We start from the raw sequence: 16,646 nt of genomic DNA, 5'->3' as shown, positions 1-16,646 counted from the left end.
ACTCCATTCTTTATTTTCTGGTACATCTGTGCCTGGAAGCCTAGGAGGTATCTCAATCTGCTGTGGAGGAACAAGACAGAGGTTTGGAGATGAAGCCGTGGCCCAGAGTGTCATGGGGTGTAGGTTCAGCCTAGGAACCTAGGGCTGTGAGCTGGGTGTTCCATGGCTTCAGGAAATTGCCTGCCTGCCTCAGTTTCCAGCCCCTGGAAGGGCTCATCAGGACTATTAGCACTCAGTGGAAACTGGGTCCTCCAGTACCAGGGAATGTAGCCAACTCCCCACAGGGCCATCTGCAGCCCTGGCCCCAGGAGATGGTGGGCTTGAGTCTCTAGAGAGGACTTCCATCTCCTGGGTCCCAAGTGCAGCTGGTACCCTGGGGACATGGCTACCCTGAGGCAGAGTGAGGTAGGGGAGCTGCGGTAGTCCCTCAGGACCAGGCCTGGGGTGGGTTCTTGGCTTCTATGAGTCAGAAGCTGGTAGGCCTAGTCTGTAGTGCTGCTCCATGTCCCACCCTAGGGCAGGTTTGCTGCCCTGCCGCAGGCCCTTCCTCCTCACTGACGGTCTCTGACAGATGACCAACCCTTCCATAGCCACCAGGGTCCCTCCACAGAAAAGCTCAGAGTCCCCCTGGCTCCTGCCTTGCAGACACCACCATGAGTGAAGATTTGGGCTCATTCCTGGAGTGAGGATGTATTGTAAGGAGCCACTGAAGGGCTAGGGCTTTGGGGGTCAGGTGTAGGGGGAGGCCCTAACCCTTTAGGGTTCAGTCCATACTGGTGCTGTCTGAAAGAGAGGCAGCTTTCTAGAGAGGGAACTGTGGGGAACAGGGCTGTGATTGGCTGGGAAGTATCTGTCCTTTGTTTTTGCTGGAGAGGGATGGTTGGTGTTTGTGGGTGGCACAGTGACCTGCTTTTGCTCATTATCCTGATATTGGGGTGATGTCTGCAGTTGATGATCTAGAAAGCAGTTTACATACAGAAAGACGTTGATGGGGGTCAGGGGCACGGGGGTGGGGGTACAATGGGGGTGGGGATACTACAGGTACTTAGATAGCCAGTTGATCTCTCTCTCTCTCTCTCTTCCTCTCACTTGTTTTTTTGTTTTGTTTTGTTTTTTTGAGACAGGGTTTCTCTGTGTAGCTTTGGAGCCTGTCCTGGAACTCACTCTGTAGCCCAGGCTGGCCTCGAACTCACAGAGATCTGCCTGGCTCTGCCTCCCGAGTGCTGGGATTAAAGGTGTGCGCCGCCACCACCCAACCTTAGTTGATCTCTTCTGCTGATGGCGTCAGGGTCACCTCAAGCCTGCACTCAGCCCCTCCCCCATCTCTTTGCTGCCCCTTCCTTAGCCCCTTTCTGGTATTCTCTTCCTGGCTTGAGCCTGAGCTCAGCCACCCCATGAGCACTCAAGCCTCCAAGCCTCTCAGGCAGTAGCCAGAGAGAACCTCTGTGCCCGGAGACCTCTGGGGAACCCAAGAAGCCTGGCCTGGGCTTCCTGAGAGGCAGGCTTTCTTCTGACTTCCCTCATCAAAGCTGCCCTGTCCCTCAGCCTCTCCACAGGGATGTCTCTTTCCCAGGCTGGTGCCCACTGGGGCTGCAGGGGCAGATGTAGGGCACAGCCTCTGCTGTCCTTGACACTGGGCCTCCTTGGCTGGCCGCTCCAATGTCCGGCAGGGTGGGTGTGAGGCTGATCCCCGACTTCATAGCCAGGGCGGGCCACCTGTGCGGTGCTGTCCAGAGTTGTTTGTGTTCACTGGGACTGGATGTGCCATCTCCATGGAGGACAGTCAGTCTGTCATCCAAGCTGATGCCTGTGAAGACAGAATGTGATCTTTACCCACCTCACTTGATTCTCTCTCTCTGGAGACCCCACATCAGCCCCTGCCCATCCCACCCCTCCTGACTAATGGCCAGCCAGATCTGAGGTCAGAGACCAGTGCTGACCTTGGCTCCAGCCTCATCTCTGCATGGGACACATGAATCCTCTGGGTTGGTTTTGGGCATTCTGTGAAGGTTTAGGGGTGCAGCTGTGCCATGCCCCTTGGCCGCAGCAAAGCTTTCTGGGAAGTTCTTATCCTGGGTGGTCTCCACAGAGCCCCAGAACAGGGACTGAGTAGTTATGAGCATAGTGATAATAGGGGGTCCCTGTTAGTTCCCAATTCTAAAGTAGATGGGGGACTTTGATGGCCAGCACAGAAGGGAGCAGGACCCCTTCACCTCACGGTCAGGGAAAAGGAAGGCTGTTGCTGCCTCATCATATTAGGTGAAGCCCAGATGAGGCCCAGCATTCCTCTGGTGCAGATGGAGGTTTTCCACTGACCCTTGGCTTAAAAGCAAAACAGACAACCCAAAAACCAGCTTTGGGGCTGGAGAGATGCCTCAATGGTGAAGAACACTTGTTCTTGCAGAGGATCCAGGTTCAGTTCCTGGCACCCATGTGGCCACTCATAATCACTTGTAACTCCAGTGCCAGAGGATCTGACACCCTTTTCTGGCTTCCAAAGGCACCAGGTACACATAGGGTGTACAGACAGACATTCAGGAAAAACACCCATGTGCATAAAATAAATTAATCTAAAAAACCAAACTCGGTTGTATTGACATAAAACCTACACCATGCACAGTTCACTCATTTAAAATGTGCTGCTCGATGGGCAGTGGTGGCGCATGTCTTTAATCTCAGCACTCGGGAGGCAGAACCAGGCAGATCTCTATGAGTTCGAGGCCAGCCTAGTCTCCAAAGCAAGTTCCAGGACAGCCAGGGCTACACAGAGAAACTCCATCTCAAAACAAAACAAAAACATAAAGTATTTTTATGCAGCTTAACAGTTTCTACGATACTCCTGGAGTCATAAGCCATCAGCACAGGCAGTTTGTCCAGCAGTTTCACCATCTCAGGAAGAAACCTTGCTCCTAAGGATCATGTCTCTGTTTTTCAGTCTCAGTCCCCAGTGGCCACCTGCTCTCTGTCTTGTGGATCTGTCCAAGCTGGGGGTGGCTCTGAGCAGCTGGTGTCTGTCACTGACTTTCATGTATCCGGGGTTCATCCACATGGTGGCATGTGGCGGAGTGTTGTTCCTTTTCATAGCTGAGTAATATTCTGTCGCCAAGATGGTCCTCACTGTCTTAGTCCTTCCTTCAGTGGTGTCCCTGTGGGTGGTTCCTGTCTTTGGGTTGTTGTGGACATCACTGATGTGGACAGTCATGTGCAAGATGTGTGTGTGTGTGTGTGTGTGTGTGTGTGTGTGTGTGTGTGTGTGCGCATTGTGCTTTCTTTTCTCTTGAGTGGGTCTCCAAGTATGGTGGTTTACTTCCTGTGACTGTAATGAATATCTGAGATTAATCAAGCTATTTAGAGAGAAGGCTTGGAGATCCCAGGCCATGATTGGCCTCTGTGCCTTTGGGCTTGTAGGAAGGCAGCATACCACGGTGGGAATACCATTTGCCTCACAGTGGACACGTGAGAGGAAGAGGCAGGTGGACCCTATTATAGCCTTTAAGGGCACACTCCAATGCCTTAAAGATCCTGCCACCTCCCTATAGCTCTCTGCTAGGGATTTTAACTTTAACACCTGTCCCCGGTGACATCTGATTCAGACCATGGCACTAGAGTGGAAATGCTTATCACAGGGTGACTTGAGGTTGAATTATTTGAGGAGCTTCTCCAGTCATATCTTATGTTCTGGAAGCTAAACTCTCACCAGGACCCTGTTTGGAAGAAGTTGTAAGGCGATGAGAAGGCTGGGCTTACCAAGCATGTGGTGCAGGGTAAAGAAACCCATGGTGAGTGCTTAGCTGCCTCCTCCTGGCACAGGCCTTTTCCTGTCCTCCCCCCATGCCCTGCAGCCCAGACCTTGAGTCATGCCAGCTACTCACTGAGAGTCTCTGGACCCTGGGTGCTGAGGATCACAGCCTGCCATGTGCACAGTGAGCAGAGCCAAGGTCATTGTGGGTCACGCCTCCATCCCTGGGGTTCTGAGCTGCTAGTAACCTGCTCTCCGTCAGATAGAGGGAAGCTGAAGAAGGGTGATAAGGATACAGGGAGTCTCTGGGGTCCTCCACAAGGACATACAGAGACCCCAGGAACCTACATGGGTGACACACAGAGACCCTGGGAACCTCCATGAGGGGCATACAGAGACCCCAGGAACCCCCATGGGAGACAATACATACAGACCCTGGAACCTCCATTGGGATACACAGAGTTCCCAGGAACCTCCACAGGGACATACAGAGACCCCAGGAACCTCCATAGGGGGACAACACACAGAGACCCCAGGAACCTCCACAGGGACATACAGAGACCCCAGGAACCTCCATGGAGGACATAGAGACCCCAGGAACCTCCATGGAGACATATAGAGACCCCAGAAACCTCCATGGGGCACATATAGAGACCCCAGGAACCTCCATGAGGGGCATACAGAGACCCCAGGAACCTCCGTGGGGACATATAGAGAGCCCAGGAACCTCCATGGCAGACATACAGAGACCCCAGGAACCTCCATGGGGGACATAAAGAGACCCCAGGAACCTCTATGAGGGACACACGGACTCTTGGGATCTCCATGGGGCACAGAGACCCTGGGGACCTCTACAGAGACCTACAGAGACCCTGGAACCTCCACAGGGATACACAGAGACCCCAGAAACCTCCATGAGTGGCACACAGAGACCCTTGGGACCTCCATGGTGACACAGGGAGACTCCAGGGACCACCACGGGGAAACACTGTACTTCTCTAAACCTGAAACTGCTGTGGAAGTCATGTTAGTTATTTTACTAGGACAAAGAAGAGCATCTCTGCCACTCCAGTGTGGACAGTGGTCAGCCAAGAAGTGTTACTATGAAGTCCACATGCTCAGGCCACGGGGGTATAGCCTGTCATTCACAAGGCTAACTGCCACAGGCTTGTGCTTCCCCAGGCTGAGGTGGACGACACAGGTGGACCTCAAGCAGCATGGACCCTGTGCTGTTCGTGGTTCCTCTCATTCAGGCAGCACGGGGGTGAGTATGGGGTTGTGGTCACAGCTCCACTGGGCTCTGTTTTTCCCTTGACCTCTCCTGACTCCGTGTTTGTGTTACGCAGACATGATGCATGTGTACTCCAAAGTGGCCACCTTCTGGTCACCTTCCTGCTTCCTCCATATGCTGTCTGACTCTTCTCTGGTGTCCTCTCTGCCTCTGGTCAGTCTTCCTTTCTCCTCTTGTCCCTAATCCCTTTTGAGAACACATGCTCCTGCATGTGCACCCACAGTTTATGAAGACTGTAAGTGGTAGACTTAGGACAGTGCTATGCATTCAGGCAAGCTGTGACACCCAGGTATGCCACATTCCTTCAGAGGCTGACCTCTGCCTTTGTAAGTGTGTGGTTGGTGTCAGATCTTCAACATCCTACCCCAGAAGACAGAGAGCTTCAGACTCTTGCTCCCTTCCCCTCCCCTCCCCTGGCCATCCCAGCATTATAGCACAACTCGAAAGCTGAGTCCATACTCGGTGTTTTTCATCCTTGCGACGGCAAGCTTGATTACTGCTGAGCCAAGCAATGTTCCTCAATGTCCATTTCCCATGCACACTTTGAGTTAGCAATTGACTCTTTTTTAAGTCATTGGTCAGTTTTCCCCCACCCTCCGAATGCTCAATAAGAAAACCTTTCGATGCAGCCTTCTTCTCCTCACACCTGTTAGAGTCTCTCTCTGTCATTATACAAATTCAAGTCTGCTTCCAGGTAGATTCCTCTCTCGGTGCCCTCATCCTGGAGTCCTGCATCGTTCCCATTTGATCACCATGTCTTCCTCTCTCTTCGGGTCCGCCCTTGTTTTGGTGGACCACATCCTGGGTAGCTTTCTGAGAAAGGATGCCTAGAAGAATTTCTGTGGCTTGATCACTTGACTGACATGTTGGTGAAAAATGCATGTTGGTGACACGCAGATGAAACATCGTTTTTATTCAGAATTTGTGCCATGTGGGGGCGCCAGTTTCACACCTGGGAGCCTTGCTGCTGTGCAGTCCTGTGTCATTCTGGCTGCTGGATATTGTTTGTTTTGTTTTTGTTTTTTTGTTTTTTGTTTTTGTTTTTGTTTTTTTTTTTTGAGGCAGTTTCTCTGTGTAGCCCTGGCTGTCCTAGAACTCCCTATGTAGACCAGGCTAGCCTTAAACTCAGAGATCTGCCTGTTTCTGCCTCCCGAGTGCTGGGATTAAAGGCTTGCGCCACTGGCCTATGCTCCGTTTTTGTGTCTTTCTGGAAACTTCCTGCTGCTGTGTCCTTCTCTTCACTGTGCAGTGACATGGGTCCTCAGTCAGGACACCCAGGCCCTTCATGACCTGGGAGACCATCATCTCTGTGTTTGGTCTTTAATTTTTGTGCTTCCTGGGACTTCATCTTGGGGCTTCGTGGATGCAACTTTTGGTTCCTGCCTCATTGTCTTGCCCACTTCTTTTTCCAGCTTTATCTCCTTAAAGAGTGTGTATCCACACAGTTCCATTCCTGGGTTGGAGGGTTCAGACTTGTCCTAGGGACCAGGTGAACACGCTTCAGCCCACAGCTAACCCCAGGAGCCATAGCTCTCCAGAGCTGCACAAGGCTTTAGAATGTCCCTCTGTGGCAGGTGATGACAAGGATGTGGTCATTCTCGTGGCCTTTTCTGAGGATAACTTTCCTAAGACCTTGAGAAAACCCTCCTTGTGACCGAGAAATTTAGTTCTAGGGATGTGTCCTAAGGAGAGAGTTTGATATTATGTATAAATATCAGCCATTGTAAATAGGCCACGAGGGGGTGAGGGTTTAACTTGGTGTGTAGCCTGTGTGTGTGAGGGCCTGGATTCAGTCCCTAGAACCATAAATAAACAAATATGGAGTAAGTAAAACAAAAAATAAGGTAGGACCTACAGGTCAGACCCAGTGGCAAGTTCTGTGACAGGAGACATCCATGTAGTGACTGTTACACAGCCATTGTTGATAGTGGGAAGAGGTCCGCTGTAAAGGAAAGAAGGTTCTAGAACATGATCTTACTATGTGTGCTATGTTAGGCACAGTTTCTCTACCTCCCTGTCCTGCCTTTATTCCTAAGACACTGGAATGTCCTTCTCTGATAGTAGAAATCACCCCGTCCCCTCTGAAATCCTGACTCCATGGTCAGAGTTGGGGCCTTGGAGTGTTGTGTTTCTCGTCTCAAATGCAAACTCAGCAGATGATTTCCAGACTCAGGGATAGCACCACTGTGTCCATAATGGTCACCGGAGTGGCCTTCTTGGCACAGTCCCCTGCTGTGACAGTGCCCTGGTATCTTCTTTACTCTGGGTGACATGGACTCAGCCTTTTCCCCAGAATGGTTGGGAAAATCACTTCTTGGCTGAAACCCACAAGGCACAGCTTGAACCCTCGGTGACACGCACTCGCTGGCCAAGACAGCTGACAGGCCTGTCCTCGCAGCCTCCGAGAGCATCCCATTGGCCACTGTGGGCAAAGGGCTGCTGGGCAGCAGGCTACCTGTCCTTTATGGATGAGGATGGCTACAGATCAGGTTGGAGGTCCTTGCAGGGAAACTGCAGGAGGGATGTCTACACCTTGTCCTCAGGCTCCCAAACTTCTGAGGAGGGTTCCCACTTGGGTCCCCAGACCAATGGCTTTCAACCTTTGTAACAGTGGACTGAAGGGCTGGTCCCTGGGTCAGCTGCCTTCCCTGCAGGCTTCCATCCCAACCCAGCTTTGAGGATGCACAATGACCCGTGTGGGGATTCAGCTGTCTGCCCCTGCTTCCAGGTGGGGTGGATTCCAATGTGCTCGCTGTAGTAGGACCCTCTGCATCCTGTCCCTTCTCCCTGACCCCACCCTGTGCGTGACCATCATAGATAGCCACATCTCAGGCTCTGCTCTGGAGAAGCCACCTGGCTACATTGCTGACCACTTTTCCTTCTCTTCCTTTCTCCTTCTATTTCGTTATTTTTTGTTGTTGTTGTTTTTGTTTTTGTTTTTGTGATCGAGTCTCACTTCGTAGTCAAGCCGGCCTCAAATACGTGATAATCCTCCTGCCTTAGCCTCTGAAGTACTGGGATTGCAAGCAGGAGCACCATGCCTGACTTTTTATTTTCTTTCTCTGTAATACTTGGGATGGAGCCCTTATCACATGTGGAGGCCCTCACATGTGCTAAGCATGTGTTCTGTCGCTGGGTTGTGCTGTGGGCCTCCAGTTATATTTCAACAAGGACGCCACAGTTCTGGGTAGATTTGTCCAAAGCCCTGAGCAGATGGGCACTCTGTGCCTATCTGTCCTCTGCACACGTCAATAGAGAGCTAGGTGCCTGCAGTGTGGAGTTGGTGCCTGAATAGCCAGGAAAGTGCATTCTGGGCCATTCAGGAACCTGGTGCTGTCCTGGGCCAGTGTAGTGTGGACAGTTGGTCCAAACGACTTGTGTGTGTTGCTACTGGCTAGGGAGAGACATGAGCCGGGTCGACCTGGAGGGGTTGGGTGGGAGCACTTTGATTAAGGAGACACTCTGTGATCTCGGCCTTCGTTAACCCAGTCTCCTTAAGCCTGATGAGGCCAGGGGTGGCATTCATTTATCTCTGACATCTGTAAATGAGGAAGGGGTCCTGGGTGATAGAGAGTAGGGGTGGGGTAAGGGATCAGAGGAGGCCGCTGCTATGGACTCGCACTCATTTCACATCTGAAAAGAAAGATCCTGGGCTGCTGCATGTTTAGAATCACAAGAGAACCAAAGCTGTGCTGAAATCATTTGGTTTGACACCTGATGCCTCAGAATGACACCGGTGTCTGCCTTGGGGCATCAGCTGCAGTGGGCTGGAAGAGCTTTCTCAGGGTGATGAGCCCTTCTGCTGGGTTCAGGTTAGGTCTACACCATGAGGACCACTGGCCTGCTCTGCAGGTAGGGAAGCTGAAGGGGTCCAGGAACTTACCTGAGTCATTCAGTAACAGCTGAGCAAGGGGGGTGGGGTCCTGAATGTCCCCTTGATGTTTTTAGCACCTTTATAACATCTTGGGGCTCAGGAGATGGCTCAGTCAGTACAGTGCTTGCCACACAAGTGTGAGGACCCGAGTTTAATTCTAGCACCCTTGAAAAAGCCAGGTGTAGGTACATGCCTGTAAAAAGCCAGGTGTAGGTACATGCCTGTAAAGGGCCAGGTGTAGGTACATGCCTGTAAAAAGCCAGGTGTAGGTACATGCCTGTAAAGGGCCAGGTGTAGGTACACGCCTGTAAAAAGCCAGGTGTAGGTACATGCCTGTAAAGGGCCAGGTGTAGGTACATGCCTGTAAAAAGCCAGGTGTAGGTACATGCCTGTAAAGGGCCAGGTGTAGGTACATGCCTGTAAAAAGCCAGGTGTAGGTACATGTCTGTAAAAAGCCAGGTGTAGGTACATGCCTGTAAAAAGCCAGGTGTAGGTACATGCCTGTAAAAAGCCAGGTATAGGTACATGCCTGTAATTGCAGCACTCCTGGGCTGGATCCCTGATGCTTCCCAGCCAGCCAGCCTACCTGAATTGGTGAGCTCCAGGTTTAGTGAGAGACCTTGTCTCAAGGATAAGATGGAACATCTGGAGAGATGGCTCCGTGGTTAAGAGTGCGCACTGCTCTTCTAAAGGTCTCAAGTTCAGTTCTCATCACCCACCTTAGGTGGCTCATAACCTCCTCTAAGTCCAGTTCCAGGGGATCTGATGCCCTCTTCTGGCCTCTTCAGGCACTGCATGCGTGTGGTGCACAGATGTGCATGCAAGGAAACACACATCAAGTGAAATTAAAAGCTAGGTATTTTAGAACATTTTACTTAAAATTTTTAATTAAAAAATTTTAAGTCTTAACAAAGTAGAGAACAACAATCAAGGAAGATAGGCATCTTCAACTCACCTCTGCGCAGATGTGCACACCTGCACATATCCATGAATATGTATACACACACACACACACACACATTCTCACATTTTTATGTTATAATTTTAACTGCCGTTTCTCATTTGGAGAAAGAATTTGGCTGTATGGCCAAATTGGTTAGCTCTGAATTTCTGGGCTCAAGTCCTTCTGCCTCAGCCTCCTAGGCACATACCATGGCACTATTCAGCATGTTCTTCAGTGGTGTTAAACATGCCACCACGTGATCACTATCTACTCTAGAACTTCTCCATCACCCCACATGGAAACGGAGGTCCCAGTGAGGGGCATTAGCCACACACTCCTGTCCCAGCCCTGTGGGACCAGGAGGGCTTGTCCTTGGGTGCCAGGCTGCTTTTACTTTTATGGTGCCAAGGTTGTGCCCTGGTATGGTGACATCAGTGCATCTAACTTTTCTTGGCTAATTTTCCATGTCATGGCTTTGCCATTATCGATAGATGTAGCAATATCCACAGCAGATGCGGGGTTGTTTTGGACTCCTGTGGACAGTGCAGTGTCCAGGGGGCATGTTTCTTTGCTCCTGACTCTGCTGTGTGTTTGTGGTCTGCTAATTTTAATGTCCCTTCCCCATGCACCTGATGCTCTTCCAGGGTGTCCCCACTGAGTGGACTGACACCTCCAGTAGCAGCAGCAGGGACCTCACTCTCCCTAAGGTGTACCCTTAGCCCACTGCCTTCAGCATTCTACAGGCCATGCTTCCTCCCCTCCTTTACACCCCCCCCCCCCCCCCCCCCCGCTGAAGGCTCCCCAGGGTCACTCTAGACTCTGCCTCTCTGTATCATACTCCACCGCAGTCTCAGAATCCAGCCATGGGAAACAGGACAGGAGTGCCTTTGAACATGACCATCAGTGAGGTCGATTTACAGCCTCGCTGTGGCCCCTCTGCCTGCCTCTGTGCCCAGGTAAACCCACCTGGGTTTCACTGTCATGAAGAGGTTCTGAGGGGCAGGTGGATGTGGATGTCCCACACACCTGTCACCCACATCCTGCCCCAGGAGCTCACCCCTCTCTCCTTTGTCTCCCCAGGGACGTACCAGGGCCAGTGGGTTGGTGGCATGCGCCAGGGCTACGGTGTGCGGCAGAGTGTCCCCTACGGCATGGCCGCAGTCATCCGCTCACCCCTGAGGACGTCCATCAACTCCCTGCGCAGCGAGCACACCAACGGTGCAGCGCTGCACCCGGACGCCTCCCCGGCAGTGGCCGGCAGCCCAGCTGTGTCCCGCGGTGGCTTCGTGCTGGTGGCCCACAGTGACTCAGAGATCCTGAAGAGCAAGAAGAAGGGGCTGTTCCGGCGCTCACTGCTGAGCGGCCTGAAGCTGCGCAAGTCTGAATCCAAGAGCAGCCTGGCCAGCCAGCGAAGCAAGCAGAGCTCCTTCCGCAGCGAGGCGGGCATGAGCACTGTGAGCTCCACGGCCAGCGACATCCACTCCACCATCAGCCTGGGTGAGGCCGAGGCCGAGCTGGCTGTCATCGAGGACGACATCGACGCCACCACCACTGAGACCTATGTGGGTGAGTGGAAGAACGACAAACGCTCGGGCTTCGGTGTGAGCCAGCGCTCCGACGGGCTCAAGTACGAGGGAGAGTGGGTCAGCAACCGGCGGCATGGCTACGGGTGCATGACCTTCCCCGATGGCACCAAGGAGGAGGGGAAATACAAGCAGAATGTGCTCGTGAGTGGCAAGCGGAAGAACCTCATCCCACTGCGTGCCAGCAAGATCCGGGAGAAGGTGGACCGGGCCGTGGAGGCAGCCGAGCGGGCAGCCACCATTGCCAAGCAGAAGGCCGAGATCGCTGCGTCCAGGTAGGGTTGCACAGAGTGTCCTGCGGGGACCTGTCTCGGGGTCACCCAGCAGGTGTTGGTGACCTGCTCTGCCCGTCTGTGCGGTGCCCAGTGTGAGGCCTGCACAGTGTCCCTCTGTCTGTCCCCCACAGAGTCATGGTGTTCCTTGGAGGTCTTCAGACGGTGATCGTGGGCAGAGGTGGGGCAAGGGAATGATCCCAGGGTATAAGGGAGTCAGGAGGCTGCAGCGGGGAGGGAGATACCTCTTGTCGTTTGTGTGTATCTAAGTGTGTCTTGTTCCTGTACACCACTGATGGACAGAGGAGGCTGCTGTTCTGTTGGTGTGATGTGTAGGACACCTGCTGGCTGGTGCCCTCTGCTTCAGGGACACAGGAGGCTGGAAGCTACTTCAGTGGCCCAGATCTCTGGCTGAGGCCCCCAGATGGGCCCCAAGAGACATCTCTTCCAGGGGAACAGAACAGCTGTGGGTGGCAGTGAGGGGCTCCCATAGACTTGGTATTTTGGGTCAAGAGCTGCCCCATTCAGGCTATGGGGCATCAAACTTGTGGTTCAGAGGGACCACCAGGCCCCAGGGAACAGTGGCAGAGGTGGCTGTGGGTGAGCACCTTGTGGTTTTATCCCTCTGGGTGTCAGTGCAGTGTGTAAGCCTCAGGGCTGGAGAAGGTGCCCCAGGTTAGCTCCCTGGAAACCACAGAGGCAAGTGTGGGAGCCTGGGCTGGTCTCAGCCAGTCTGTGAGAGTCAGGAGGCAGCAGACAGAGGAGCCATAGGAGCTACATTCTCAGGCTTGAGGATGCTGCCCTGTAGGAAGCCCAGAGCACGCCTGTGTGTGCGCCTCTGGGCTCTGCTGCGATGCACCTATTAGATAGCTTTGTGAAGCCGTTGTACAGGATTATCCTCTGAGCCAATCTGCCACCATCTTCACCAGATCACCCGTGCCCGCTTGCAAAAGATCATCATGGCACAGCTTATTGGTTGTTGACTTTCCCTTAGAAGTGGGGTGGGTCATGGGGCCCTCACCCGAGTAGCCAATCACCCCATTCCAAATAGCTGCATGCTCTTCTGCCCTAATGGCACGTGGTCTCTAGGTCTTGGGGGAGGGACCAGAGTATATAGGTGGGGAAGGATGAGGGGCAGATGTTCCGTCTATGTGGCTATGGGGACGCCAACACCCATTCTGGGTAAAGACTTTCCCAGAGGGGCCTTTTGGGGAGAGCACCCACCGTATTCCTATCAGTAACGCCCGCCCAGGCTCTGTAAGGACACCCGATAAACTCGTTGGTTCCCCGAAGTGAACTTTGGTGGTATGTACCTTGGTTTGTTGTTGGGACCTTCGGGGGAGAGGTGGTTGTTTGTCTCCCCCTCTCAGCTGCAGAAGGTGTTAGAAGCCGAAAGGCTCTGTCATTCCTTCCAGAGAACCTGGGGCTGGGGAGCTACTTCACAGGCCTTGGGCTCCTGGGCCAGAGGCCTCAGGAGGCTATGTGTCCATCTGGAAGATTCTCAGGCAGTGGTGGCTGGCTGAGCATCTAGCTCCCACTCAGCCTTTAGACTGTAATGACTGAAGGTTTGCTCCTGGTTGACCTTTGATCACGATATAAAGCCCAGGTGTCAGCTGGTGAGACGCCTGTCCCCTGTGGTGCCTGTGGTCTAGAGGGGAGCACCATAGCGCTAAGAGGCTGAAAGAAAGGCAGAATTCGGACCGCAGTACTGAGGTCTGACACTGCCCTGCCTTAGCCCCTCCCACTGCCCCCCACCACCACCAGGAAGTGACTGTGAGTGACAAGTGTGGCTGCTTACCCGGGGTTTTAGGAACCTACTAAGCTCTAGGTGTTTTTACTGTGGTAAACATAAACAGAGCCCTTACCTCACACAGAAAGTTGGGAAATAAGAGCCAGAAGACCACGGCGCTGTCTGAAAGCTGATATATGCACCCCAGCACCCCTAAGCATCCGCTGAACTAGCTTCCGATTGCTCTGTTTTACTGTCTCCCTTGTATGTTGGGACCCTGGTGGGTGAGAGACAGTTCGGGGGCTGGGTTTGCTTGCCACAGCCCTGTCAGGCCCCAGATGAATTCTTTTTTGTTGTTTTTGTTTTGTTGTTTTGTTTTTGAGACAAGATCTCTCTATGTATCCTGGAGCTCACTATGAAAACCAGGCTAGCCCTAAACTCAAAGAGATCTGCCTACCTGTGCCTTCTGAGTGCTGGGATTAAAGGGGTGTGCTGCCATGCTTGGCTTCAGAAGAGTTCTTGAATGAGGAGGGTTTGAGAAGCAGAAGCAAGTATCATGGGAGACCTCCCACAGACCTGATGTCCCGTACACCCACCACCAGATCCCCTATGTTAGGAATGAGAACATGGGACCCAAGGTAGTTTCTATATAGATGCCATGGGATACTGGGAGAAACTGGCCTCCCTGGAGCAGGGAGGTGGAGTTGGACCCAAGCACATGCGGGATGACCTCCTGTAGTCGATGTTTCTCTCTGAGCCTCGGTTTCCCCATCTGTGGCAGAGGAGCCATGCAATTCCCAGCGCCTGCCCCTGGCCTGCCTTCCCCAAAGCACGAGAGTGCGGAGCTAGACAGGATTGGCACACGGTGGCCTCCGTGCCTCAGGAAAGCTGAGAGACAGGGCTAGGAGGGCAAGAAGGACTCAAAGAAGTTGGGATCGACCCGGGAGTGAGTGAGCGCTGAGTGACTCACCAGCGCCTGGCGACCTGGCCAGCCGGCGTTTCTGTCTCCTGTGGTGCCTCTATTGTGTTTTCCCTGGTGGGCACAGGGACAAGTGGAGGGCGGGGCAGGGAAAAGACGTGTGCATCTTTGTGCACCTGGGCACCAACAGACCCACGCACACACCCATGGGCTCCAACCTAGTCTGTTGAAACCCTGAAGCACACCCCTGTGCCTCACCCCCTTGGTTGCCTGACCCCAGGCTAGTTTTCTGCATAGCTAAGGTCCCAGAGGGGACCCAGTCCTGTTACCTTATCAGTGGCATGGCCATGAGATGAAATGGGACCTGATTCTGCATTTATACAGCTGGGATCTCAGAGTCTTCTAAGAAAGAGGCCAGTTGAGGGAAGTGTCCCCCAGGCTACCTCCACATAGTATGGGACCCATAATGTGTAGCATGTACAGGTATGCCAATTCCCTTGGTGCCCTCCAGGGTAGTGTTAGGTTACTGGCATGTGCCAAAGTTGTGGGGTCTGGCTGTGGCTGGCAGGAAAGACAGGCGTCATCAGACCCTCACCAGCCATCAGGAAGCAGCTTCTTAGACTGTGGCCTTGAAAACAGCAGGGATCTGTGCTCAACTCTACTGTCACTGCCAAATGGCCAGGGCAGGCCGCTCTATAAGCAAGGGTTCCCACTAGAGCAGTGATTCTCAACCTGTGGGTCATGACCCCTTTTGGGGGGGTCACATATCAGTTATCTAGCCTATCAGATATTTACAATTCACAATAGTAGCAAAATTACAGTTGTGAGTAGCAATGAAATAATTGTATGGTTGGGGATCACCATAACATGAGGAACTATGTTAAGGGGTCGCAGCCTTAGGAAGGTTGAGAACCACTGCACCAGAGGATGGTGGAGCCTAGGATGTGGGGCCCGGTTTATGGTTGGCCCCACCATCATTGCTGGTGTCACCCCAGCGCGGCTCTGAATGCTGACTCCTGGTACCCAGAGTCCCTTATTGGAGGTGGAGAGGCAGTGCAGTGTCATGTAGAAGGCAAGCCACCACCCCAGGCTGTAAGCCTGAATCTGTGTCTCCTGCATCTTCCCAGTGGGCTCAGAATATGGTAGGTAACCAGAGGCCAATGTTGAAAGGGTAGAGATGGCAAGTGACTGGCAGAGCCTTGGATCCAGCAAGAGCCACGAGCAGCTAGGCTGCCACTATAGAGCCCTCATCCCTGGGGGCCATCACTGTTACCATCAAGATGACAGAGTCATGGGACCATGTTGCTCCATTCTCAGCCTGCATGTCAGGGCCCATCCAGTGGTGAGAAACTGCCCGTGGCATCCTTGTCAGACATTCCAGGCCACCTTGGTGATGGCTCCAGCAAGGCTTGGGACAGGCACAAGAAGAGTAACTCTGAGGGGTGCCATAACTCTTGGTGGAGGCAAGGGAGTGCCCTTTAAGTACAGGAGAGGGGCTCAGTGGTTAAGGGCACTTGAGTTCAGTTCCCAGTACCCACATCAGGCAGCTCACAACCACCTATCACTCTGGCTCCAGGGGATCAGACGCCCTCCACTGGTCTCCGTGAGCACTGCACACACACATGCACAAACACATACCTGAGAACTGAAATGTGAGTCTTTAAATGCGGCACCGCTTCTGAGATGGGAAGGTGGGTGTGTGTGCACCTGGGAGGAGACCCGCTGAGGAGAGGGTCCAACCCCGGCCGCTCCCTATTAAGGTGGTCAAATAGATTGTCCTTGTTAAGGGATAAGAAGTCACTGTGCCACATCTTGAGCTAAGCCTGTCCCCTCAGCACTGCATGCACATACCATGGTCCTTCTCATCCATGCATTTTCTGTGGTCAACTGTGGTCTGTCTGAAAGCATCTTAAGGAAAATTCCATAAGTAAATAATTCATGAGTTTTTCCCCGCCTTGGGACCGGCTCTCCCTATGTACTCATAGGTCTTTCATTGTGCACCATTCTGAGGTGTGCAGTGGTGTCTGGCACCATCCCACTCCATCCTTCCCAGGCCATGACTCATTCTATGACTTGTCCTTGTCCAGCATATCCACACCATGTATGATACTCACCCGTGAGCACCGAGTTGCTGTCTTCAAGTGACCCCGTTTGACTTAATAGAGTGACGGTTCTTTGTCAAGCCCTCGTGGGTGCCTGGAATAACTGTACAGAACAGGTTTAGGACTAGAACCTGAGATCTCAGCCCTCCTGGCGACAAGGGGGCTGCTGTACACGTGCCACACTTTCATAACCT

At 52.9% G+C, this 16,646-nt stretch overlaps 1 protein-coding gene across 1 annotated transcript in view; it reads left to right on the top strand.

The window, feature by feature from the left end:
- The window catches only part of Jph3 (junctophilin 3), a 60,570-nt gene that overhangs the window by 12,598 nt on the left and 31,326 nt on the right, over positions 1–16,646 (top strand). The window contains exon 2 of the mRNA XM_059263050.1: positions 10,928–11,705. Coding sequence (XP_059119033.1) covers positions 10,928–11,705 — 778 coding nt within the window. The remainder of the gene's footprint in view (positions 1–10,927; positions 11,706–16,646) is intronic.

This window comes from Peromyscus eremicus, chromosome 5 (genome assembly GCF_949786415.1).
Source record: "Peromyscus eremicus chromosome 5, PerEre_H2_v1, whole genome shotgun sequence".
Taxonomy (NCBI): Eukaryota; Metazoa; Chordata; class Mammalia; order Rodentia; family Cricetidae; genus Peromyscus; species Peromyscus eremicus.
This window is presented reverse-complemented; position numbering and strand designations above follow the sequence as displayed.